Here is a 26,151-nt window from a genome sequence, read left to right as displayed (position 1 = left end):
TATTTCAAGGGTTTTTGATTAGCAACATACACAAAACAATTAACGCTTTTAAACATTCCATTAGATTCAGGTTTGAAGGGGCCTATCCCTTTACTTCACCTTTAATGCTTAAGTAAAATCTTTTTAGCATTTTTGGTAAATCTAAGACAACTAGCGCCAATGTAGATAGGTTTAAAGGTGGAGGAAGGAAAGAAGATATGATTCCTGCCAGGCAAAAGAGTGTTGGGACAATCATAACCTTGGATTTTATTTTAACAAAATATCCAAAATACAGACTTTATAGAGGGCTCTCTTTTCAACTATACATGATCAGGAACATTAATTTACAACAAAGCAAAAAATATATGTAAAAATTCATATATGAATATATTTATACATATATATATTACCATTAACATCTTCAAGTCGTTGCTTGGCAAAACAACAAAAATACAAGGAAAAAAAATCTGAAAAATGTAATACTCCAGTTGTATCCCTTGGTATAATACAATGCCTCTACATCTGAACCCTAGATAACTAAGGTTTAGTTACAATGTACTGTACAATTATTATTTATATACTTGCAGGAAGCAACAACATTTAAACCAGTATCTTTAAAATACTATACAAAATGTCCAACTAACAAGGAATGAAAATGCACAACTAGCATATAAATATATTTTCCCTTGACAAGCAAGACTCGTTTTTCTCTGGAATTATGTACAACGGCAACGAGTGGCAGACTGAATTGATCATTTACAGCTGAGATAGCGCATGAGGTACATTTAAAGTGGGCAACAAAACAGTTAAAGAAGCTGCATCTACAGAAATCTTATTGCTTTAAAAAAAGAAATAACTCATCAACCTGGCACAGTAAAACAAGTTCAGTTTAACATCTGTCATAGACAACAGTTAGCTCCAATCAACAATGTAAACAAATTGTAAGGATTCACTGTAAACACACTCGAAGAGGCCAGCGTCTAAAAGCTAAGCCCTTTAGATCTGGATGCATGCCTAATTTTAATACGTATTACGATTCTACAGTGCCATTACAGTCAGCTGCAATTAAGTAGCGAATGTTCAATATTTTACAGCAACTAAGCTTTTTTTTTATCTTCACTGACTCTTATAAAGCACAGTTTATTGGACATACAGACAGCAGTGCACCACACAAGTACCTAATAATTTTGGTCTCTGAATTACCAAGCAGTTAGAGCATCTGAGTGAAGTGATGCCATGCGCAATAGCCTGAGATGCTGTTGAAGTGATATTCCTCGAGAACTGAACATTTTCCAGACGTTTTGCCTCTCAGTCCAGACGTTCTGCTACTGCTTGCTGGATTAGGATATTTCCGCAAGTGTTAAAAAGGCCCAATTCTATTACTGTATTACTCTAACTCCAAAGTCAGACTAAAGAAGGGCAACAAAAAGCAAGTCATTCTTACAAATCCAAAGTAAGGATGCACATTCAAAGTGAGGAATTCTCTAACAAAATTAGAGAAGCAATGCGTGTTCTGACAGGAGTGAACTGGCCCCAAAACACAGGCTGACATTTGGCTTTGTATATTTCCATTATGTAAACATCCATCCAGGAACTAGACCACATGCTGAGCAATCACGGGGTTTCAAAAACTCTCTTCTCTGAATAGAGAAATAACATTTGTATAAGCTCCTGGAAATGTATCAATACTGCCATGAGAACACACATCTAACTGTCCTGGTCTGATACACATCAGTTATGACACTTGGCAGTAACATACAGTACTGTGCAAAAGTCCTAGATCTTAGATATCCCATTGCATGTGGAAGAGGAAAGTCATAGGTTTGTAAGTAAAAAAAACAGGAGATAAGAAAAATAATTACAAATATAGAGAAAATGGGACTCCTAAGAATCATGCAAAGACATGCTGATAGATCAGCAAATCTGTCACCACCACATAGACAGTATTACAAGTTATGATCTTTGAGAGAGAAGAGAAAATTAAGCCCCACTCATGTTTCAGATTTGAAAAAATCTACAAATGTTTCTGTCCATCCTTCCACTGTGAAAAGACAGCTATGGACTGTGGGCCTGAAAGGAATGTGTAGCTGTCAAGAAGCTGTAACTGAGAAAAGGAAATGGACAAAAATAAAAGAACATTTGCAAACAAAGAAGCTGCTGATGCTCTCAAAAACAATGGACTGACCACCCAGATGTCCACATCACTGAATGTGTTTGGGATCGCTTGGATTGTTTGAAGTAGAAAGTGCAACCAACTTCTAAGACTGAACTTTGGAGGTGTAGAAAAATATCCTTGAAGACCTCTTTGAAAAACTGAAAGCATGTCTCTTGAAAAAGATGTAACTGACTTTTGCACAGTACTGTACGTCCTGAGTGGTCTGATCATAAGTGGACAGTGCTAAGTACAGGTGTGCTCAGGGTGCAATGTGTCTGGGAGATACACCGATCACTTATTTCCTGATCGATCAAACCACCACTGGGGGTGGTCAGAGACGCACATCATCATAAAACATTTGAAGCATCCTCAACAGAAAGACCACCTGATCAGCTGCGTCATCACAGCAGCTGCATAGTTCTTTTTCTTCGTCTCCTCCTGCATTTGTGTATAAGTTACGTTAGCAGTCCATGCGGTCCAAACATTAATAACGCCCTGTACATATACACAAACAAGAACTTGTTCATCCATCCTCCAGTCAAGTAATCTGATCAGATCAGAAGACACATGCAAAATCCAGTTACACCTCGCTGTCCAGTTCTGGTCAGATCACCTCAAGACGGTTAATACCAGGTGTAAGATACGTAATAAATTCTGAAAATTGTAATTTTGGTGGAGTCGCTTTGAGCTTAGCATTTGATGAGGTACAGTTGAGCAAAAAAAGTTTTCAGACACGCTTAGCGATGCATTCACAAATCTTCAAGATTCTGTTTTCATTCCTCTTGCACATGTTCAGAAATTAGAAATGAAAATGTAAACTCTGCAAGACTCTTTGTTCATCGGCCAAAAAATGAATAAACTGCCACTTGGTCCAAAGCAAGGTACTGCAAAACACACAGAACAGCATACAAAATGAAAAGATTATCCTATGGAGCCTCGTCTTAGTGTGTGCAGTTTTGTGAAAGACGGTTAAAAAGCGCTTCAAAATGATTGCAACATGGCACAAAAAGAAGAAGAAAAAAAAGCAGCCTGGGATTGCACAAGTCTTTGTGGCACTGCCTGTGGAGAGGTGAGGAGTGTGCTCTAGATGAAAGGCATTAGCTTATGGAGTTGTCCTCACACTGTGGACCCATGTCCACGTTCTGCTGGAGTCACACCGCTGACACTTGCTCATCTGCAAGAGACAGAGACAAAAAACGAGTCTGAAAGACTAGACTAAACACATTAAACCAACCAAACATATCGAACTATTATCAACAAGAAACAGTGCACTACAAAAACACTTACACAGAACACATTTACACATCAAACAGAGAAAGCTTACCAAATCAAGCAATGGACCGTGACTGGTTTAAAGGAATCTTGTCACAAGATTTCCCCCCCAATACACTGAGCACAGATGCACTTACAGTATACTCCTGTTACAGATTGAAGTCTTTCAAGCAGACTCTAACTTAAAGGGGAATTCCCCTGATTTTTCAAAATCTTCATTATTAAATCGTTAAGATGTAAACAGTCGATCAGAGTGGTTTGATTTTCCTCCGTTCTAGAGAAACAGGAACCAGACATCTAAAAACCATTTCATGATTTGACTTGTGGCAAAGGTGGCATCCTATAACAGTGCTACATTTAAAGCCACTGAGCTCTTCATTACGACACATTCTACTGCCCGTGTTTGTCTATGGAGACTGCACTGTGTGCTTGATTTTATACACCTGTTAGCAGGTGAAGTTAGTCACTGGGGGTGCTCACATATGGCCACAGAGTTTACCTCACAGAAAGTTATGACATGGAATGTATGTTTCCTGAAGCTTGAGATGTTTACATGCACTCAATAATCCGATCATAATTGGATTATCTGATTATTCAAATAGTCACGTAAACAGCATACTCTAATTTCTTAGATCGGAGTGAGGTCTAGAAATCCGATTAAGAAATCTGATAGAGCTGGATTTCAGCTCAGTAATCGGATTTCTCAGTGCATGTGTACTCTTACTCGGATTTCTTTCGGATTTCTCAGTCTGTGCATGTGTGAAAACAGATGGTGGTACCGGAAATAAGCGAGCAGCATGGCCACGATGTGGTAGCAAAACAGTTTTGGAGCGACGCTGAAACCAAATACATGTCTGACAAAATGAAGGATTTATATATTCTTCACCTTATAGATGATGTATGGTCATATTTTCAGGTAAAGTGATGCAATGTTTTAAAAATAAAGTTTGAGTTTTACATTACGCTTATGTCACGCAGACATGCTGACATCATGATCCCTGGTTCCTATCACCACCACAGTACAGAAATTGGAGTTGGCAATTTTGTCTACAGTGAACAATTAGATGTCAAACCACTCTGAATTACTTTCTTTGCATCTCAATGATCGAATTACAAAGAAATGCTGATGGTGGAATTCCCCTTTATGACCCGAAAATATGGATTCATTTCAAGTCAGCCCAACTCAAAATGACACATACAATATCAGTAAAAAGTTAGGACACTGTTGACTGAATGTATGTTTTTTATAGTCTTAAGACATTTAATCTAAAGGTATGTTGCTAAGACAAATACAAATAAATAACAAACTTGACACTCGTGTATGAACTTCTTTCCAAAACAAAACTTTAAATAACTTCAGAAAGGCCCCCAACAAGTAGTTTAACGACAAAAAAAAAAGTCTTAGCATATGTGTATCTTCTTAAAGCATGTTGGAAAAGTAGCCCAGGTGGCTCCTCAAGAAGCTGCTTGAGAGAATGCCAAGAGCATGAAAAAACTGCATCAAAGCAAAAGGAAGCTTTTTGAAGAATTCAAAATAGAAGATAGTTTTGTTTGTTTAACGCTAACACTATGCTGGTCAATAAATAATTTTAAATGTGTTATTTCATAGTTTCGGTATCTTTACTGTAGACCTCTGAAGTCACTCGTCATTCTGTAGTCAGCATCATGCCCATATAAGAAACTCTGGTGGATTTCTCTAATTAATGATGCTTTTGAAAATTGCCGCTATCTCTGTGCTCTGTGGTAAATGAAAATGTTCCAAAGCAGATATCCAGGATGTCACTGGATCCTCTGAATTAGGAGCGTGTTTAGCAGTCGAAATATGAATAACGCCATGTACCTGTTACAAGCAAGCTACCACTGAAAAAGAAAGTCTATAAAAAAAATTTTAATGTATTTTTTCCTGATCTTCCAATTCTACCCACTAGTACAACACCATCAGCGCTAAGACGGGAATGCTATCACAAGCTTCCTCCAAAACCTGTGAAGTGAGACACTTTTCGAACTGCTGCTAATGCAATGTCATTGGACAGCTGAACGTGCTTGTAGGAAAGTGCCAACCACCAGTTCTGTTACGTCAGCTAACAGACGCCTGTGCTGGCTAGCAATGCACTGAGTGATGGGGGGGACTCCTTATCAATCTCATAATTCAGAGAATCCAGTGACATTTGACAGAAAAATGTATACACAGCAAAACATATTAGGTTCGGAACATTTTTGTTTACCACATGGCAATGATTTTCAAAACAGCATTCATTTTCTCCATAGAGAAACCAGCTTATAGATGGGCCTGACACAGACTGCAGAATGTCTATTCTTCCAACTAAGCAACTAAGAAAAATAAAGAATAGCCTTCAGGGAGTATGTGTGTCCAAACTTTTGACTGACATTGCATGAACTGGTATCGAGCAGCAAGCAGGCATGCCATGCTTGCCATGCTGATTCGGGGCTTTTCAAGCACATACCCTCCTCGCTATCTGCTAGAGCCTGGAGGATTACACTGGGAGGCCGTGCGAGGGAGCCACGCTGACCGGCCACCAGTCTTCGCGCATCGGCCAGGGTGCCAGGGCTCTGGAGCAGCTTGGACCTTTGCAAGGCCACGCTATAGTCGGGCGGCTTTAAATGCGGCGGCCGCAGCGCTCCTCCCTCATCGCCTAAGGCCAGGCCCTGGTAGCCGGGAGGAGTCGGGGGCGGGAGCCCTGTACCTATCGTCCTTGCAGGGCGAGGTAACACAGTACACTGCCGACCGCCAAGAAAAAAGGAGGGAAAGGAGGAAAAAGGGGAAAGGAAGGGAAGGGGTTGGAGTGACGGTGTCCAGAGGGGTAGGGGAAAAACAGACAGCAAACAAAAAGAAAAATGGAGCACATAAATGAGATGTTCACAAATAACAGACCACTTAAAAGAAATAAAAACAAAACACATTCACAACATGCAACAGCGAAAGGCAGCAGCAGATTTATGGCTAGCGTGTATGTTTGGTGCTTACTCTCTTGCAGCAGTTGTTTTGTTCCACAATTAAGGCCTTTTTTACGCACCGAACACAATTTATTCATCCTACATTATTTTATTTGTTATAAGTTATAATGTTTGTAACTTTCACAGGCGACATCAACTCTACTCATCATTGTTGTGCCTGCCAGTGGCATAGCAATAACCATCAACAGTAAAAACCTGTTACTTAATTTGATGATCATGTTATTATACACAGTAATCACAGCACAATAAAAGAACAGAGTTTTTTTTTATTCAGAGTGCTAGTCGTTGCTCAGAGCCTACTGGAAGTTTGTTCTCTGCTTTGTCAGGTGTGGGGCTAGCAACTCAAATTGGGTTAGAGATATCCAAAAATATGTGCGAAAGCGCTCATTATAAAGTTCCACCTGAATGAAGCGGTGAAACTCTCTGCGCTCCCTTCACTTTTCTAATATGACTAACATTTTTCTAACATGAATTACATTTTTTTAAGAACTAATGAACAGATACTCGGCTAACTGTGTGAAAGTGAAAAACTTGGGCTGACAACATGAAAAAAAAAAAGATATTTTTATATTTTTGTATATGTTATGGGCCAAATATAGTTCTTATTCACAGCACAAAAATATGCGAAAATGTTGTGGATTAAAATATTATGGCTGTCAAACTGAATGTATTAATACATGATAAATTATTGTAGCCCTCTTGTTCAAATACTTAGCTTTTAAATTACTTTTAAAGCAATATGTTCAGCCCCTAACAGACTACAATGCTCTCGCAGCAAACCTAAGCAGCAAACTAACAAAAACAAAAGCAAAGTGGAATGGTATGGTTCCACCTCAGGAGCCTCTTCTGTATTTATACCGTAACGAGCGGCAAGTTACTATCGAGTTGAAATCACAGACTGTATATGTGAAATATTTATATAACGTAGTCACTGTTGCTCTTACTGGACGTTGGTAATGAAAAACTGGAAATTGCATTCACTCTACAGAAATTACGTGATTTTCATGTTCAAGTTCATGTGAACCCTGCATTCACATGTTAAAATAATGTTATTGAGTTACTGAAAGAAACCTTTCTAATGAAGCTTATTTTACCCAACTCCGATGAGCTATAACCTTTTTTTTATGGAATTATAAATCTGTGGGGTCCAATCTGAGCAATTCAGATGAATGTAATTGATTAGAGAAGGTAATCATTTGACAGGCCTACACAATTTGGTGGTAGCACTTGGAAAAAGGGAAATTTATCAGTCCACAAAGATGTACACTTTAAAATATGTTTTAGTTTTTAAAATGGCTAAATCTTTTAACAACTGTGAGTTGAATCTGTAGTTTATTGTGTCGGATGAGGCAGACGATTGAGTAACATTAGCTGTGACTTCACAAGAGCGAATGCTAGTGGTAATTCTAGAGCTAATACTGGAGCTCCTGCTAGTTAACAGGAGGATCATAGACTGCTCAATCAGGTCCTGAACAATGCATCACATTAAGGCACTTGTGTTTTGTAGGTGCAAAATTGTTTAATACAAGCAAAATCGGCTCATTTTACAGCCTGGTTAAAATGTGAACTTGATACTGCTAGACTGTAGGTTATATTTTTTTCCACTGTGTCTTCCTGTGATGCAATGTAATGAATCCTATATTGTAATTTCACTATCTGAGTAGTGGCACCTGGAATGTTTATCAGAGTATTCAACTACTGTTTATGTCCCTAGGATGTGCCAAATGGTGTTTCTTGCAAAGTTTCTGGTAAGAAAAACGACCTTTCAAATCTTTTTTTCTGTCATTTTTGGTGTGTAAAGGCCTTAAAAGTCCTGAAAAGAGAGTTAAAAAGCAGAGGCTCAAAAGCAGCAGAAGCCAAAAGAGGAACACAGCTTCTTTTCCTCTAAAGCAGTGTTACATGAAATGGCTAATTTAAGAGCCATTTCTGTGTGGATAAATGGGAATGAAATCTGCTGATGCCTTTCGTAACAACACAACATCTGCAGGGGACCATCTGCACCACCTCCTCAGATGTTGCCGAAAGACTCTCACCTATGAGTCCTTTCTCTGTGCTTGACGTGACTGTTTTATACGCAGGGTCTGTGCTTTGCTGTCCGTTAGCGGTCTCTCCCTGACCCGAGTGCTCCGCAGCTTTGCGCTTAATGGTGCCATAGCTTCCCTCATAAGTGTCAGAGAGCGAGCTGGAGGAAGCCCAGCTCTGTCTGGAGTGGTTTAGATCCGAGCTGTCCCCGGAATGCCTCCTGCTGGTCATCCGGTCCTCTGGCCAGGCTGGCCCCGCCTCCACCTCTGCGATTGGGCCGCCCATCGGAGGGTGCCTGTGGTTCATCAGGTCCAAAGCCCTCTGAGCCTGAAGGCTCTGAAAGTTGTCGTGGGAGTTGCTGGAGCAAGAGGTCCAGCTGCCACGACCACTGTCTGCAGCCTCCGAGACAGATGTGTGGTCAGGAGTGAGCTCCTCAGTGCTGGTGGAAGAAGTGAAGGTGGAACCTCTGGTCACCGAGTGCCTCACCAAGGATGAACTACCAAAAGAAACAATCTATAGTGAGCTGAAGAAAAAAAGATAACGCACAAATACGACACACCAACGCAGAAAATATAACGTTACCACTGCAAGATGTTTTACTGGTGCTGCTTGATAATTGCTAAAATGATCTTGATTATTTTGCTCTTTGTTTGATAAATTACATCCTTAATGTCTATATTTCTTCAAAATACTGAAATCAGGCACAACAGAAAAACTAAAAAGACTGACAGCAGTTACTCACATCTGACTGTACTGTCAAAGTACTGTGGCTTTGTCCACACTTCATAGCTAGGCAAAGACAAAGACTGCTTTCTATAGTCACCTTAGTCACCTTGCCACCTAAGTTGCAAGGTTATGTGTTCCAATTAAATAAGTTTGGAGGCACCGTTGTATGCTCCAGGCCTTGTTTAGTTATGATCAAAGCAATAACTTTTTCTTTTTTTTGTTAGGATTTATATGCCTGGCAACGTGGCTGTGAAACAAACTACTTGTGCACAGCCTTTGCCTGAGATCATGAAAACCTATTTAGCTGAGCTGGTTTCACTCTGCATGTTTTACTACAGTGACAAATAAACAAAATTTCAATAAATCGACTGAATCTTGGTCTGAGATATTAAAACACCCTGTGAAAAGCTGCCTGGGTACACAGAAGCCCTATCATTAACGGTTTATTTGATGCAGCTTGTGAAAGAGCTCAATTCACAGACTCTCAATTAAAAAAAAAACAAAAAAACAAAAACGCTTTCCTTGGCAGGAAATAAAAACAGCTCATATAAAAAAACAGATACATTGTTAATCCATCAGAGGATACTGTAAAACATGCAATCCTAATAAAACCACCCTGTTTAATGCATTTGTGTTGGAAGGATTCTTTTAATAGCCTGGGACATAACTGAAAAGACCGCACTGAGGCAGGCAGGGACAGAGATTAGGGATGGGTAGATAAATATCAAAGAATCAAACCATTTGATCCAGACGTTTCTCAGTTTGGAGAACTGACCCTCACATAAAAGTATCAACACTGAGAGCTAGAGATAAAACTTGCAGCAGTTTCAGACACCGGATGCATTCTTTCAGAGTTTAATGTACAAACCTGGCATATGAGTGAATTGGATTTACTGAAGTTTTTAGCCTAGCCTTATTTTTAGGCTATGTTTTACCTGGATTTTTTCAGGTTCTTAAAACCAGGCATAAATAAATGGTAGTCTCTAAAGCTTGTGGTTGTTAGACTTATGTTTAATACAAGCAGCAGTCAACAAGACAGAGACACAGAACATTTGCTGAAATTTAAAACCAACAGAATAAGACTATTTTAACTTGTGCCAACAGGTGAACATAAGTGAGGAGCTACAATATGCACTTTTTTGCTTCTCTTCTTCACTGTGTCTTTCAAAAACATGGGGCAATTAGTAGGCATAGTAGTTACTATGCATAGTAGTTAAATGCATTGAGAGCACACACTTTGACTCATTTTGCGCTGTTATCATGTATGTGACCCTGAATGTTTTCTTTTAATATTCATTTTCTATTAAGTGGAACGTGTATTTGGTGAAGAAACTATTTCTCTGTCTGCTCTCTTTAGCTGCCTCTCACACAGACAAGACTATCATACCTATGCAGTGCTGCTGGCAAAATAAAGCAAAGCAGCCTTTCTTGCCACTCTATACACATAGTCCAGAAACAGGGTATAGTAACTAGGCCTTGGTGATATCTTTAAAAAATAACTACATGATATTTGATTGGTAAAAAAAAATCAAGGACTGTTAATTATATCATCCAGCCCATTCCTCTGATGATAGGTCACGCTCTGAGGAAACACCCAGCAGAAGCACCTATGTATTAAGAATACAGCTTAATGATCTCCTAATATATGGGAAGGATTTTTACCTTGTGGAACTAAGTTAACCACTGCCAGAACAAAAGCTTACATCTCAAAATAAAGAAATTTTACAAGAGAAGGGAAAAACAATTTTAACTTATATTGCAATGTATTGTAGTAAGTCATACTGGACCATTTGTCACAAAATTTTGACACAATGTAAAAAGCACATGGGATTCTCAAATAAAACAAAAGATGTAGATACAAATCTTAGTCTCTATTTCTGAAATTGTTTCTTATTTTGCTCCAGAATTTGATAATGATCATTGCCCTTTGTCTGTGTTAGATTTTTGTGATGAATGGACCAACAGAAATGCTTCAAAACATGAAATTTCTCCTGTTAAGTTACCATTTTAGAGATATAAAGCGCCTTTCATCAAGTGCACCTACCTTTTATCTATACTCATTGTCCATTTTATCAGGTCCACTCACTATACAGGTGCACTTTGAAGTTCTACACCTAAAGATTTTAGTTCATTTCTTTCTCTGCATACTTTGTTAGCCCCCTGTCCCTGTTCTTCAACGGTCAGCACACCCACAGGTCCCCCACAGAGCAGGTATTATTTGGGTGGTGTCACTAAAGAGACACAGATGTGGCTGTGGCATGTTAGTGTTGCATGTTAGTGTTGCACTGGTAGATATGGATCAGACAGCAGTGGTGCTGGAGTTAAACACTTCAGTGTCACTGCTAAACTGAGAACAGTCCACCAAGCAAAAATATCCAGCCAACAGCGTCCTGTGGGCAGCGTCCTGATAAAGAACCAGAGGATGATCAACACAAACTGTGCAACAACAGATGAGCTATTGTCTCTGACTTTACAAGGTGGACCAACAAGGAAAGTGTGTCTAATAAAGTGGGTAGTGATTGGACACAGTGTTTCAAAACCCCAGCAGCACTGCTGTATCTGATCCACTCATACCAGTGCAACACACACTAACACACCACGTCAGTGTCACTGCAATGCTAACACAACACAACACGTCAGTGTCACTGCAATGCTGAAAATGACCCACCACCCAAATAATACCTGACCTGATACATATACATAAAGAGACAGAGACAGAGAGAGAGAGAGAGAGAGAGAGAGAGAGAGAGAGAGAGAGAGAGAGAGAGAGAGAATGACAGAGAAAGAGGAGAAGATTCTGTACCTTGTGCATGGCTGGCAGTGGTCTGAGGCAGGGTGCGTGTGTAGCGATGTCTCAGGCTGGCTGCTGGCTTTGCCCCCACATCGCTCTTCTGAAGGGCCTGCAGGCATGGAGTCCACTGAGCAGTTACTCACTATGCTGGAGCGAGAGGAAATCTCACTGTGGCTCGAATCTGACTGGTCTGACTTGCCTGATGGCATCAAAGCATAGCCTGCTACACACACACAAACACACACACACACATAAAGCGATCATTGACTGTGCATGTGCTACTTGATGCAGAAATCTTGAGGAAACTTAAAGCTTACTGCCAGCACTGACTGGAAAAATACACAAAGAATACTAGGCTTTTTATTTCTCAAATAACAAACTTAACACACTGTAAAAAATTCATCTTAACACTAGTTTTGATTAAATGCTCCATCACTGACTTCAACTCAAGAGGGGTTGGTTAGCTGGATCAGGGCTCGTATTATTGAAGCATCTCAGATTAGGAGTGCTGATCTAGGATCTGTCCCTGTCAGTAACTCTACTGTCAGTCTACTCTAATAAGCTTTGTCAATACAAGCCCAGGTGCGCTCTATCAGGGAAAACACCGAAATGTACAGAAAACCATTCAAGTAGTGAAACATGGCTTGCTGCAGATGACCCAGTCAATTCTGAACACTGCAAATGTTGAATCGTATAAAGGAACGAAGGACAGTTAAGTAAGCATGTGACTGTTTTGTCTGAGAGGCCACAACGGGGGAGAGATAAAGTTGACAAAAATGCAAAGAAGATAAACAACAGACATCAGCAGTTTTTTGCATAACTCTGGCATTTTTATGTTCAACTAAATTTGCATAAATGTACTTTTGCTAACTTTGCTGTAACTATATATACACATATACATATATACACTCTGTTCTGTCCTTCAGTCTGTCCCTTCAAGTTCTTGTCTTTGAGTCAGTTCTCTTCCTTTTGTGGAGCCAGACGAAGGCTTTTGTGACCACAAAGGGCTCAAGTGTTTAGGCTGTTTTGGCATCTGAAATGGGGCCCTGTCTAGCCCTGGTGCTGCTCTCTCCTGCTTCTTCCTGCCTTCCCCTGGACCTGCTCCTCTCTCTCAACAGCCTGAAGGGTGAAAGCCTGTACTTTCTGCTGAAGCACTGCAGCTGGATCTCTGAGCCTGTCTCTATTTGCTCAAGCCTGGCCTGATCACTCTCCTTCCTGCTGACCCACTGGGTCATCTTCTGGATTTGCTTGTGGAGGAAAGCCCCACCTATACCGTAGCTTCGGCCTCCGCCTCCCACCGTGCTGCTCCCTCCAGCCCTGGCATTGGCCTCGCTGGTCAGGGACGATGAGGAGCCTGATAGGTTCAGCTGACCAGAGTCTTGTGATTTGGCTGCGTTTACTGAGAATAGAAATAAGCATAATCCAAGAATGAAGGAAAAGCTCAAGTTCATATTTTAACAATTTTCCCTCTTACTCCAACCATAGTTGATCAGCCAAGACATGTTTGATGAAGATTCTTTACTTTTGCACTGGAGCTATGAGGCTAATGTAGCTAACCAGTAATGGAAGCTTATTCCCCACCAATTAGCAACCAATCTTTTAAAACTCATGTTTTGTCAGACCCTTTAAACAACACATTTACTGCATGTGGGTCTTGTCGTTTAGACTGAATCTTTTTCTAAACAAAGGTTAGACTAAAAGGCTTGTGACTTGTATTACACTGAACCTGACACTGCTGCAAGCTGCTAGAGAATGCCATTGCAAGGCTGGTAGGACTAAATGTTAGGTTTTATTTTCCTTATCAAGCTGCAAATCAAGTTGCAAATCATTTAGTGCCAAGTACGAGTTACTCAAGTTCCCATCTCACCTATACGATACTGTTATCTTTAAAAATGGACAGACAAAATAGAAAGCTCCTCGGTAGGCTGCTACTACTATAGTTTTTAAATATACAATATATTTATTTCTGTTAAATTTCTTTATAGGTAACAGTATGTCATAAAATGATAGAAGTAAACACCAAACAAATCTTGACAGATTGACTACATTTGAGGTAAAGACAAACTGTGTGAATTTGATTTTTATGCTAAGACATTACTGTAATGGATGAGGAAAGTGGATGAGTTTGTGGCTTCACCTTTGCGAGGAGAGCCCTGTGGAGACACTGTGGGGCTGGAGTGAAGGGAAGAGACAGTGGATGTAGCATCTTCAGTCCTTTTTCCACTGCACTCCTCTGTTGAGATAGATGTTTTCTTCACCACCTGTGGGGAGCTGGAGTCTGTAGAGCACAGAGAACTGCTTAGAAACAAGCAAACGCCCATCACACACAATACACACAACCTGTTCTCTTTTCATTATCTGCAACACAAACACTGCATTCTTATAAAAAAATCTCAATAAAAGATATAGCTCTGGTCCAATCTTATCCACAAAGGGCTGCAGGTTTTCACTGAAGCAAAGCAGAAGCTCATATGATCACGTCTGAAGACTGACCAATTGATTTAACAAGTGGAACCAAATGAGCTCCCGTTTGTTTGGAATGAAAACCTGCAGCCACATATTTAACGTTGTTCAATGTTGCCGAATGACCACAGCATTAAATTCAGAACACGTGAATGTTAAGTTTGTCAAAGTGGGTCAAAAAGTACAGTGTACTATTAGTGTTGCTGAAGTTATTAACACTTGCTTAAGTTATTACAACAATACAAACACACATTTAAAAAGTCAACTATGCTAGCAGTGACACATTAAATGCTGGCACCCAGCCCCTCAGTCATCAAATTCTCAAAATTTCAGATTCTTCAAACTCAATGACAAAATACAGCCAGAAGGGGGCAGGCTTTACCAGCATAAAGAGAAAGCAGGAAGACCGACCATGTTTCATTTGGATTGCGCCTCACTGCTGAAGATGATGGCATTGGTTCCCAGCCCAGGTCCTGGAGCCCCGCAGCCTCATTATTTTTTAAGTTTTTAATTAGCTAAATTTGCTAAACAGCTAATTAGCAAACCCTAAGTTGAAATAGGTTTGCTAGAACAGAGGAAACACTAAAATGTAAAGGGCAGGGAGACAAACGACAAAAATAATCACAATATGGCAACAACCACGTGAGTGTACTCACTGTGTGCGGCCGCCAGGTCTTTAGCGATGCTCTTCTTGCGCAGCGGGTAGAGGCTGACAGGCGGGACCTGTAGTACTTGAGAGACGCGGTTCTGCGACTTGGCGGAGGACGGAGTGGAGCGCATAGACACAGGAGACATGTCTGATTTGGTCGACCTCCTTTCACTCAAATTCTTAGATACTGCAGAGACAGGAGAAAGGGTTTAGCTCACTCAAGCACTAATGCACATCTGGGAATACAACATAAAGAGAAAGTTACATTGATAAACAGAGAGCAGTACACCAGGAGGGACAAGATAGTGGAAATCAGATGGGTTAATATCTATCTACCACAAAATCCCTAATATTTAAAAATGCTTTAGTAAGTTCTAGATTTTGTTGGTTTAAAATGTTGAAATGTGTTGTGTTTCTACCAAAAGAATCCACTGTCCCAATGTTCTAATGAGTCTAGTCTCCTTTCATTCTGTAGACAGTAGTTCACTACATACAGGAGTAGGGGCCAGTATGAAACCCAGCTTTACCATTTTTGTATGTGATCTGTTCATGGAAGTGGATTATGTGAAAAAATATAATATTACGACACACAATATATCACAATATTTTCTTGTGTCTGATAAATTGGAACAGACAAAAAAGAACCATTAATACCATATTTAAAATTTATTCAAAAATTATGAATACACATTATTGTACCACACCACACTGCACTGAATCTAATTAATTGAATCAAATGAATTAATCATGATTAATTATGCTCACTTTGTATGGAAACTTGCAGTCGGTTATTGTTCTTTAAGTACTAAGTAATAAAGATATCCGTAATATACTCAGAAGAGCATCTTGTGATGTAATTTATCACAATAAATATTGCCATACTGCCCAGCCCTATCTGTTCATATAACTAGGTATTTATTATTAAGTAAATATTGGGACAGCATATATGCCTCTTTATGGCAGCATTTACAGCTGTTGAAATATCAGTCAACTCTGCATCCATGAAACTTCAGCTTGCACATGCACGTTTCAACAGTGGGAGTCTGCTAATCAGTGAGAGATACAGACTCGATGGCCACTGTAAATGCCATAAGAAAAAAGCCAAAAGCATAGTAATAAGGAAATGTAAGCCCTCTGCAAGTGAAAGCAGCCTCAAACAAAGTAGGAACAAATTTTGCTATCAGCTACCAGACACTTAGCTTGCTAATATTTAACATGGATCAGAAAGATAAAAATGTTTATAGTAGTTTAACTCAAAGCGCTTGATGGACTCAACTTTAACAATTTAGCTAACTGTAATCATTTTTTTACATAAAGGGGGTTCAATGGGGTTCTTAAGATAGGCAGACAGTCTGACATAATGTTGACATTTGGATATCTGTAAGAATTATTAAATGGACTTTAGGTTGACCATGACAATAGTCTTAGCTGATATGTATAGCTGATTTCATGAAATGAAACACACTGCAATTAACTTTTTCTCCACTAGTCGGTGCATGTCTTCTTTGTACAGACATGAGGTAGAGCTGAAAACTAAAGACTTACATGATTCTCCCAAACTGAAAATAATAATAGGGCACTTCTGATAAATCTTGTTTCCTCTGAGACTGGATAAATAATGAACAAAAGGGGGGTGCTAAATTTCACCTTTAAAGAAAAAAAAATATCACAACTTATAAAATACAGAGATTCAAAGTCATACCTCATTTCAAACTGAACTAACCAAATGGAAGCCAGTTAATATTCCAGATTCAAAGCAGATTAGGTTAATGCATTCTTGCTAGATTTTCTTCAGAATGTGCAGTATGTGTTGTATATGGCTCTATTTAGAACCTTTTTAAAAACAGTTTTATATAACACCACTTCTACTGTTATAAGCTTGGCTACATAACAAAATAAGTGCTTTATAAATAGTATAAAAATATATTTTTACTCTCCATAGAGGTTAGGGTGTCTTACTACCAGGCCACCTATAGATACACCTCAAACAACACGTCCAAGTTGTCGTTTCAGTAAGTTGCATACTCACAGGTGCTATAGGCAGGCTCACACTGCAGTGACATGATCTGGAACTTCTCCTCATCTGTTTCCACCTGTAGATGAGCCAGGTACTGCTTCACCTTTCGGGCCATCTGTGCGTCTTCGTACAGCTTCTTGGCATTGAGCAATGAGCTGCGTCGCACGCGCTTCTTATGGCCGCCCTGCACATCCAGCAGATTGGAGTTGGTGCTGCCCTGGCTCAAGGACCTGAAGAAGAACATGTGGCTTGTTTATATAGAAGGAGGAGAGATGTCTTTACTGTAGGTACAATGTCCTCCGAATGCCGTTACATGGTTAATAAGAATGAAAGAAACAACAGAAATAAACACCAACTGAAGTAACAAGTCAAGTAATTAGCATGCCATTTTGGTTAGAAAATTGATAGGACTTTGCAGGTTCCTACTTAAAATTGAATTCCACTGATTTTTCAAATTTTCTGCATTGTTTAAAATATAAACAAAGTTGCTTTGATGCGCTGTATTCAACAGAAATTTACTGAGTCAGAATTGTTTACAGTTTTGGTGACAGGAACCAGACATCCAGAATGTTTAATACTTACTAAAGCTACCTCACAGAAGCCCTATTTTATGAAAAGGTTACTGAAACATTGCCTGATGTCTGTGACAATATTTTAATGATTGTTTTGTGATACATTTTTGGCCTAAAACTTATTTTTAAGAACATTCATGGTGGAGAGGTACATGTAGGGTTAAATAACCCAAAGAAAACACTATTCTTTCATATTTAACCCCTTTTTTTTACCATTATCAACATTACATACAGTGTAAAACTCTGAAGACTCAGGTTTTAGAAAGTAAATGAAAAGTTATATTTGTGTTGCAGACTGTGTGACCCCTGGTTCCTAACACCACCACTGTAAAGAAATCAGATTGCTAAGCAGTGCAGTGCGCCATTCAGACCACTCTAAATGACTTTGTTTACATCTCAACAATTGAAGTGAAAGGTTTTGCTTGGGACCCTAAACTAAAATATTACCAAAAATTTAAATTTGAAATGATGAGTGCTCCTTGGTTTTAGGTTATGCCTCCATTAGTTAATGTTTGCCATCATGATAATACTGAATGAGCCATGTTGCATGAGGAAGAAGGAAACTCAGGGTGTTAAGCTTTCAGGCCTTTGTCTAGCTGCAAAGTAAACAACTGAGTTCATGGCATTCTCTGCATCCACACATAGTTCATCTGCATTTTGCACACCAGAGCAGAACAACTTAATGCAACCATGCAACCAGGGTCTTGTCCAAACCAGTCAATGACATCATGCCCAGAAACTAACAAAAAAAATCGCAAAAATAAAAATATAAAGATGATGGAACAGCCATTGCTGGATCCTGCAGATGAAAGAGCTGGGGCCTATTTTTGTACATGAGGAAGGAGGAATGGGTATGACAGGGTTAATGACGATGATGCATACAGGGCATGCATGGATGCAGCTGGACAAGGAGAGAAAGACTTACCCTAAACTCTTCCACCTCTTCTTCCTGAAATCAAGAACCATAAAAGGGAGGGAGTGGAAGGTAGCAGGGCAGAGAGAAAATCAGAAAGAGGACACATCCTCACTCACCCACAAACATACAGGCACGAATGCTTAATGAGAGCAGGGAGAGAAAAGAAAACCACCACCAGAGACTTTACACGCCATCTGGGGCCACTCTCTGGTCATCCTAGAATGTGCGGTGCCTACGGAAGCTCCAATGATGCAAAAATAACACACGTATGCCCAGTCCACCAGCACCAGTGTTTCAGTTACTGTTAGCTTTATAAACCACAAGATTGTTGGTATTTACATTTATGGCATGCCTTTATCCAAAATGACTTACAAAGTGTTTTGTTGTCCCCTAGTAAGGGTCTTATTTGCAAGATTATTACTAAGGCTAGCTTAAGTAACAGTTCAACATCAGCATCAACTAGTTTGCTTTTTGCTCAACAACCTAACACTCTAATTATTTATAGCATAAGAGTGAAGTGAGATATTGTTGCACCAAACTCAGCAGCGCCAGAAATAATCATTGTTTACACGCATGACATTGGTCTAACTCAGGCTATGTCCACAGATATGCTGTTTAATGTGGCCTGTATCTTACATTAGTCTGAGCAGGTCGTGGAACCTTACAGCATATGTAAAATAATGCTTCACCAAATGTTCACACAACAAACAGACAAACACTACCCATGCTCGTCTGACTTGTCCTCCGAAATAAAACACTAAGCATAAACAAAGTCACAGGCATTTTGATGGCGTTGCTGTAAGAGGTCTATTTTAACCTGAATGAAATTATGTAGAACGGATCGGATAAATCGGATATTGGATTTCAGTACAACAGCTGCTTATCGGTCACACAAAATCCAAATTTGTGTCACATGTAGAGTCACATGATACAAAAACTGCGGTAGCCGATACCAACAGCAGCGAAATGTGACGATTCTCTGTACCAACTCCATCAGAGCAAAAACAGAAATTCCATAAAGCACAATCTGCCATTCATAAACCTTAATATTAAAACCCAAAAGGACTAGCCACTCAAGTGCTAAAACCAATAAAGCTTGAGAACATTATTTTCCATAAACAGCAGCTCAAACAACAAAAAAACAAAATGAACATGAACCTGCTCTCAACACAGACTGTCGCTTCAGTTCGTGGAACTTTTCTGGGTTATGAGGTCAAAATAAACATGAGTCAGAATATGCTGACATGCATGTAAATGAAAATATAACTGTAAACAGAACTTTTTGTACTTTTTAAACATCTCGGTTTGGTCTAGTTTCTCAGGTTAAGAACTTAGTTGGGCTATTGTGTGCATGTAATCACAATAAATGTTCTGTGTAATCAGGCTAAGAAGTCTTCACTGGTTGCTTTATTATAATGTAGCATCCATAGACACTGATGGATGAGTGTGGCAACCAATTATCACTGTAATTGAGGTTTGTTAGATGAACACAGACACAAACCTCTGACGGAACATGAGTGCCGGGTCCATGTTGGCGGAGGTCATGCGCACAACATTGCGGATCTCCTTGGCGATCATTCGTAGCTTCTCGAAGTTCACCAAGCCGTCCACAATGGAGTCGTTTCCTGAGTGATTTGAAAAGGTGAGAATTAGAAACGACAAAATGAAAAGAAAGGGAATAAAAATAAAACTGAATTATTATTCCAGTGAATTATAATGCAGTTAAACTGAGTTTCCTTACTGCTTTTACAGGCCAGACACAGCCGCATATAGATAGCAGTAAAACTTACACCAAAAATATTAGCACAATACTGCTGTGCTCAGTGTTGACCTTTTTTGATAAAGCTTCTATCACCACTCTGAAAGACACTGTACCACCATGTCTTTTGTGTCAGAAGTGTTCGACAATAAATGACATGTCACAATATTTATTTTTCAGACGTGATCAGTTGGAACAGAGAAAAATATTGCTACATTTTGAATAATATCACAAACTATGAATACAATTAATTTTTATTTCATATTTCACATACTGTTTTGCACTAAAGTTAACTGGGACTAATTTTGCTCTCTTTATAATGAAACATGCAGTTGTTCAGTGTTCTACAAGTGCTGACAATATCCACAATCTATTCATCAAAGCATACTGTATTGTGACATAATTTATCATAACGATATATACTGTCACATTTCCCAGCCCTGCTCTGAGAAACATATTCATAACTCTATTGAGAAACACCATTCACATGCTTCATTCATTTCAGTGACTCAACATTCAACAGATGTCTTGTGCATAATAAATGACTACTCTGACTATTCCTGATTAGAACCGTACTTTTCCCCATGCCATGTGACTTCCTCATCTTATCTTCACTTCTGTAGGCATTAGGCAATGCTGCCATACAAAACAAGAAATGGAAGTGAGCTGAGTTGCAGAAGTGAGATCCATTAGGCTAGCCAAAGGGGTGGCAGAAAAGTAAGAAATGGAAAAACATATGAAGGCAAATAAAACCCTGATTACTCATTTTGTAAAATTTGCCTGAGGAGTATTCAGATATTAAAATATATATATATATATATATATATATATATATATCTCGTGTCGTTTTTCTGAATTTATACAAACACGATTTCATTTTATAGTAAATTTTTTTTGCTAGTTTATGTTTATGAACAGAGACCTACAGATGCAGTTTAGTAAAGGAAAACTCATTTGTGAACCTGTGCTTAAAGTTTTTATTAACTTAAACTTGTAACTAAGTTGCAAATAAATCTTAAACCGAAAGTTTGCTTGTTAATGAAAAGGTTATGTCAGAGCCACTTGGTTCTATCTAATGGACATTGTTTGCCTTCGGTATTTTGTGCTTATGATAATTTAATAGACATCAGCGTCACTAATTAATGACATTCTATTAAAAGACTGGTTTACCAAGAGTGACACTGGAGTATTTTCACCTAAAATGAGTTGATAAAGCAAGACTCTTGTTACAAAAATGATAATAGAACATTAAAGTCATAATGAATCTTTTAGTACTTTTACTTTTGATACTTTAGTACATCTGAAGGCAAATACTTTTGTACTTTTACTCAAGTGGAGGTCTAAAGGGAGGAACTTCTACTTTTACTGGAGTAATATTTTACCTTGGGTATCTCTACTTTAACTCAAGTACATGATTTGCCTACTTTGTCCACCACTGACGAAGCCCTAGCATGTGGAACTGGCAAAAATGACAAATTTTCAAAAGGCTAATCTTTAAAGTAGCTCTGTTTTCTGATATATTCATACGTTTTTCTATATTGCAAAACATAACATTTGCAATATGTAGCATTCTAATTGCTGTGCTAGTATTTTGTCCATATCATTCAGCCTTACCAGCAGAAAATAAAAGCTAGGAGGTATCAGTTGTGAGTCATGATTAGCTATGTTAGGTTGGATCGGTAAATGTGTAAGAATCTTGCACGTTCCATTTTGCATTTACACACCTTCATGCAGGAATGTGAGGTCTTTCTTGACTACAGGGAAGAGCGGGATGATGGGTGGCTGTACGCTTTGGCTGCTCAGGACGTTGCGGTATTTGGCCATGTTACGTGATGGGTCAAAAATATCCTGCAAGTCACGGAACAACTTCTCATACTTGCTGGGGAGCTTCTCCCATGTGCCTCGTAGCCTGGACACTGGGGAAAGGTTCAAGCCACTAAGCAAAAAAAAACAAAAAAAAAAAACAAAAAACAAACACAGACCATACAGATAATAAGCAAATGTCCTTTTCCATGTTAAAACATTAGCAGAACGTGTACCCATTTGACAACAAACATAAAAAACAACATCTGATGGTGCCATATACATTCATGTTCAAGGCTGACTAGCTCTTTTAACTTGGATCTTTTGATCATCTTTTTACTTCATTAAGTGCTCTATGTTGAGCACCAACCTGTTAATAATGAAAGATCATAGACCAGAGAAAATGAAATGTTCTAAATGTTCCCAGATCTTTCTAATGACATCAAGGCAAGACAGTTTGAACCAGACTCAGGTCATTATTGTCAGAGTGAGTGGTTTTGGACTGCAGCTTACTAGAATGCTATCCTATTCAATATGACAAGCTTGCATGAATACTGAACATGCAGCTTCATATGCCATTAATCCAGCCTCTAACTGAAGGCAGATGCTCCTGTGTCACATGACTAAAAGGCCTGGAGGCCCAAGCACAGAGAGAGAGACATTTCCCAGAGCTACGCTCTCCAGCCCACTGCTCAAGGCCACATGAGACGCTGCCTGAGTCTAAATATCTATTGTAAACAAGCAGCAATTCAGATGATGTCACTACCTTTTGAGAAGCTGCCACTCATGACAACAGTAACAGTGATATGGATTGAGTGTAGCAATGGGCAATGGTAAAGCCACTGGAGCTCCCGCATACAATCAATAAAAAAGGATGAAATCATTATGGTTTTGGATGTAGTGTTTAGAGTTGAGGGAGTGAGCGAGAGAGAGAGAGAGAAATTTCAACAACAAAACAATGTGAAACAGTCATCAGTTTTTCAGTGGTTTACGTTAGAGGTTCCCAACCACCAGGTCGCAGGCTGTTACTGTATGACGTATGTACACTTTGTTTTACATCACTTTGTAATTACTGGTAAAACATTATTTTGTTATCACAAATACCTTTAGTGACACTATTTTGATTGTTCTTTTTTAAATGAAACACTCAACATACTCTCAGTAACTTACCAACAACATATCAATGTAGCAGCAGTGAATACATTCAGTAGATTATCAAGAGATTTTTAATTAACGGCACAAACAGAATTTGTTTACAGTTTGTCGATTTTAGTTGTTTTTCACTTTATTTGGAATGCTGAAATTCTTATCTGTATATGTTAACTTGAGAGGTCACTGAACATGTAACAATATCTTTACAGATATGTTGCTGACACCATTCTGTAAGTGGACTTTAACCAGATTAGATTTTGGTTAAGATTAGGTTTAGGGCCTGGGTTAGGGTTAGGTTTTGGGTAAGGTCAGGTAAGGTTAGGTTTTGTGTAATGGAAGTAACATATTAAGTCTACTTCATATAACATATAAACAAGACAACAACTTAATGTAAGTAATGTATAAACAGTACATCTTCAAGATATGTACCTCAATGTATTCAGATGCTGCACTACTGCCATTTCACTGATGTGTTACTGATGCTCTGTTGTGAGTTTAATAATCATCTACAAAGGACCGCTCAAATTAAAGTGTTACCATAACTTTTGGTACGTACATTTCAACTGTGTTTTTAAGGAGCTGAATAAGATCAATATAATTTGCTATGCCCAAAAATTTACCTTGTTAAAAAATATTTTATCATCCAAACAATATATGGATCATTCTACTGAATTAGTTTAAAGTGAGGACCCACAGTAAAAAAAAAGAAAGCTACTTAAAAACTACTTAAAAACATTAACCTCTTAAATGGCCAGGGCCATAAAATAGTTTTACTACACACTCCTATGACCTAAGAACAGCCCAACCAGTTTGCACTGAAGTCTCTGTAGTTACTGAATAATAAGCCTTAGTATGTAATAAGCCTGAGATTTCAAGGGGTTAAGTATTCAGACCCTGGATTTTTACAAGGATTATGTTACGATCTATCTGACCCCAAAGCATTAATTGAGATGAGCTACATATACACAAAATCATCATTTATAGGGTACTTCCTATTGGGAAGTGGTGGTCCCAAACCGTTAACCCTAAAATATTAACTTGTTATTAACTGACTTTGAACTAATGCAGTAAAATTATTCATATTGTTGAGAGTCTAATTTTGACAATAATATTAAAAACATATCTCTGTACCACAGCAACACACATTACCCTCTGATAAGCAAAGGAAGAACAATTATACTGTCCTAACAAAACAGTGTCATAAATAAAAAATATAAATAAATACAACAAATAATTGGAACAACAACAACAGCAACAAAAACTACCTAAAATATCTGAACATCTAAACACCCTCCACCCACCTGATGATGGCGAACATGGAGTTGAAGTTTTTGCATTCACGGCAGTGTAGCGCAATCTTGATGAAGTGCTTAATGATCTTCATCCGTTTAAGTGTGTTAGCCTCGCGGAGGATTTCAGCGGCCACCCAGAAGGTCTCCTGGTTGATGAGCTCCTCAAACTGCTTCAAGTGGCCTCCGCCTCCACTGCCAGGGTCCAGCTTAAAGAGGTTGTCCACGTACTCGGTGGACTCAATGTTCCGAAAGATTCCAAAGTCACGCATCGAGAGCTGGGCTGCAACTTCCACGGTGCTGAGCTGGAGTAGGCTGATTTGGCTTTCCCTCAGCAGCTCCTGGGCATCCTCATCAGAGCACAATGTCTCCGTCTCCATGTTGTTCTTCAGGTAGTACCTGGTCAAAGAAAGGCATAAAGGCATAACCACTCGTGAGGTTTCTTTAACGCAATTACTCAACAATCAGTGAACCCCAATCTTATTTTCCATTTCAGTCCTTATTATCAATATTAGTACTGTTAAGATCAAAATATTTTACAGACAATGTTAACTGAAAGCATTTTTTGCCCATTTTTAGAGCTAAAAACTACCACCTTCTTAATGGGACTGTGCCGTTTAAGACGCGACACTTTCGTAAAGGTTTCTGCTTGTACTGCACGTCAGTTTAAGTTGTATTGTTAGGCCTGTTGAAATGGACGATCTTATACGCATTCAGTTGCAATAAAAATGCCAAGAGCGACATGTTTCTTGGTGGTCTGATAGTTGTGATCCATTTACCCAGGAGGAGGAAAGAAAGAAAACAGTTACTGATACACTTTCCTTGGAAGGCATCCAAGAGGGCCAAGCTGAAGTGCTGCAGCTAATGGACTTGTAATGCACGCTGCTTCAAAACCTCGTTTACACCACTTCAACAGAAACACGGCTCTTTTGCTAGAGTAAGGTCCTTCAAATGGCGGCTAAATGGACAAGAGCACCTGCAGTGCTGCATATGAATAAACTATGATTTGCTGAGATGACAGAAATCGTGAAACAGTCTGAACATAAGTTGGAACTTGCCTATAAATTACGTTTGCACATCATATACCATAATGAATTATTACCAATTGAATTTACTGGCATTTGGCAGAAATACCACAGATAAAGCTCTGATGATGTCTCTTTCATGTCTCTATAAGAAAGCCACATTTTGGAATATGATGCTAGCTCGAATATACTGTCAGGCACACGGGTTGACGTTCATGTTATTCACCTCTTTTAAGGTTAACTAATGAGGCTGTTTGAGTTTAAGAAATTGAACAATTGAGAACTGAATCACATTTGACAATTTAGAGTTGATTCCTGAATCATAAATAAAATTTAAACAATTGGAATAAAAGTTATATTGGGCACTATTACCTGTTATCAGACTGTTTTAATATTGTTCTGGCCCTAAGTATTTTGAGCATCCTCATGCAATGCAACTGATATATATATTGAATGAATCAGAGCTAAAAGCAAACTGTGTAAACTCTGAAAAGAAAAAAAGATGACTTTTAGGGGCTGCTCTATCTCAATGGAATGTGTCAACCTTTAGACTTCTGTTTCTGACCAGAGCATCAGAAAGCATCC

At 38.9% G+C, this 26,151-nt stretch overlaps 1 protein-coding gene across 1 annotated transcript in view; it reads right to left on the bottom strand.

Moving 5' to 3' along the window:
* Positions 1–220: 220 nt before the first annotated feature.
* Positions 221–26,151, bottom strand: part of LOC118819951 (rap guanine nucleotide exchange factor 6-like) — a 118,959-nt gene continuing 93,028 nt past the window's right edge. The window contains 13 exon segments of the mRNA XM_036587984.1: positions 221–3,308; positions 5,872–6,100; positions 6,102–6,145; positions 8,416–8,900; positions 11,934–12,144; positions 13,189–13,320; positions 14,059–14,199; positions 15,041–15,220; positions 17,063–17,280; positions 18,548–18,571; positions 20,040–20,163; positions 22,022–22,233; positions 24,554–24,940. Coding sequence (XP_036443877.1) covers positions 3,286–3,308; positions 5,872–6,100; positions 6,102–6,145; positions 8,416–8,900; positions 11,934–12,144; positions 13,189–13,320; positions 14,059–14,199; positions 15,041–15,220; positions 17,063–17,280; positions 18,548–18,571; positions 20,040–20,163; positions 22,022–22,233; positions 24,554–24,940 — 2,410 coding nt within the window. The 3' untranslated portion in view covers positions 221–3,285.

This window comes from Colossoma macropomum, unplaced genomic scaffold (genome assembly GCF_904425465.1).
Source record: "Colossoma macropomum unplaced genomic scaffold, Colossoma_macropomum, whole genome shotgun sequence".
Taxonomy (NCBI): Eukaryota; Metazoa; Chordata; class Actinopteri; order Characiformes; family Serrasalmidae; genus Colossoma; species Colossoma macropomum.
Note: the sequence above shows the minus strand (reverse complement) of the source record. Positions and strands in the feature narration are given on the sequence as shown.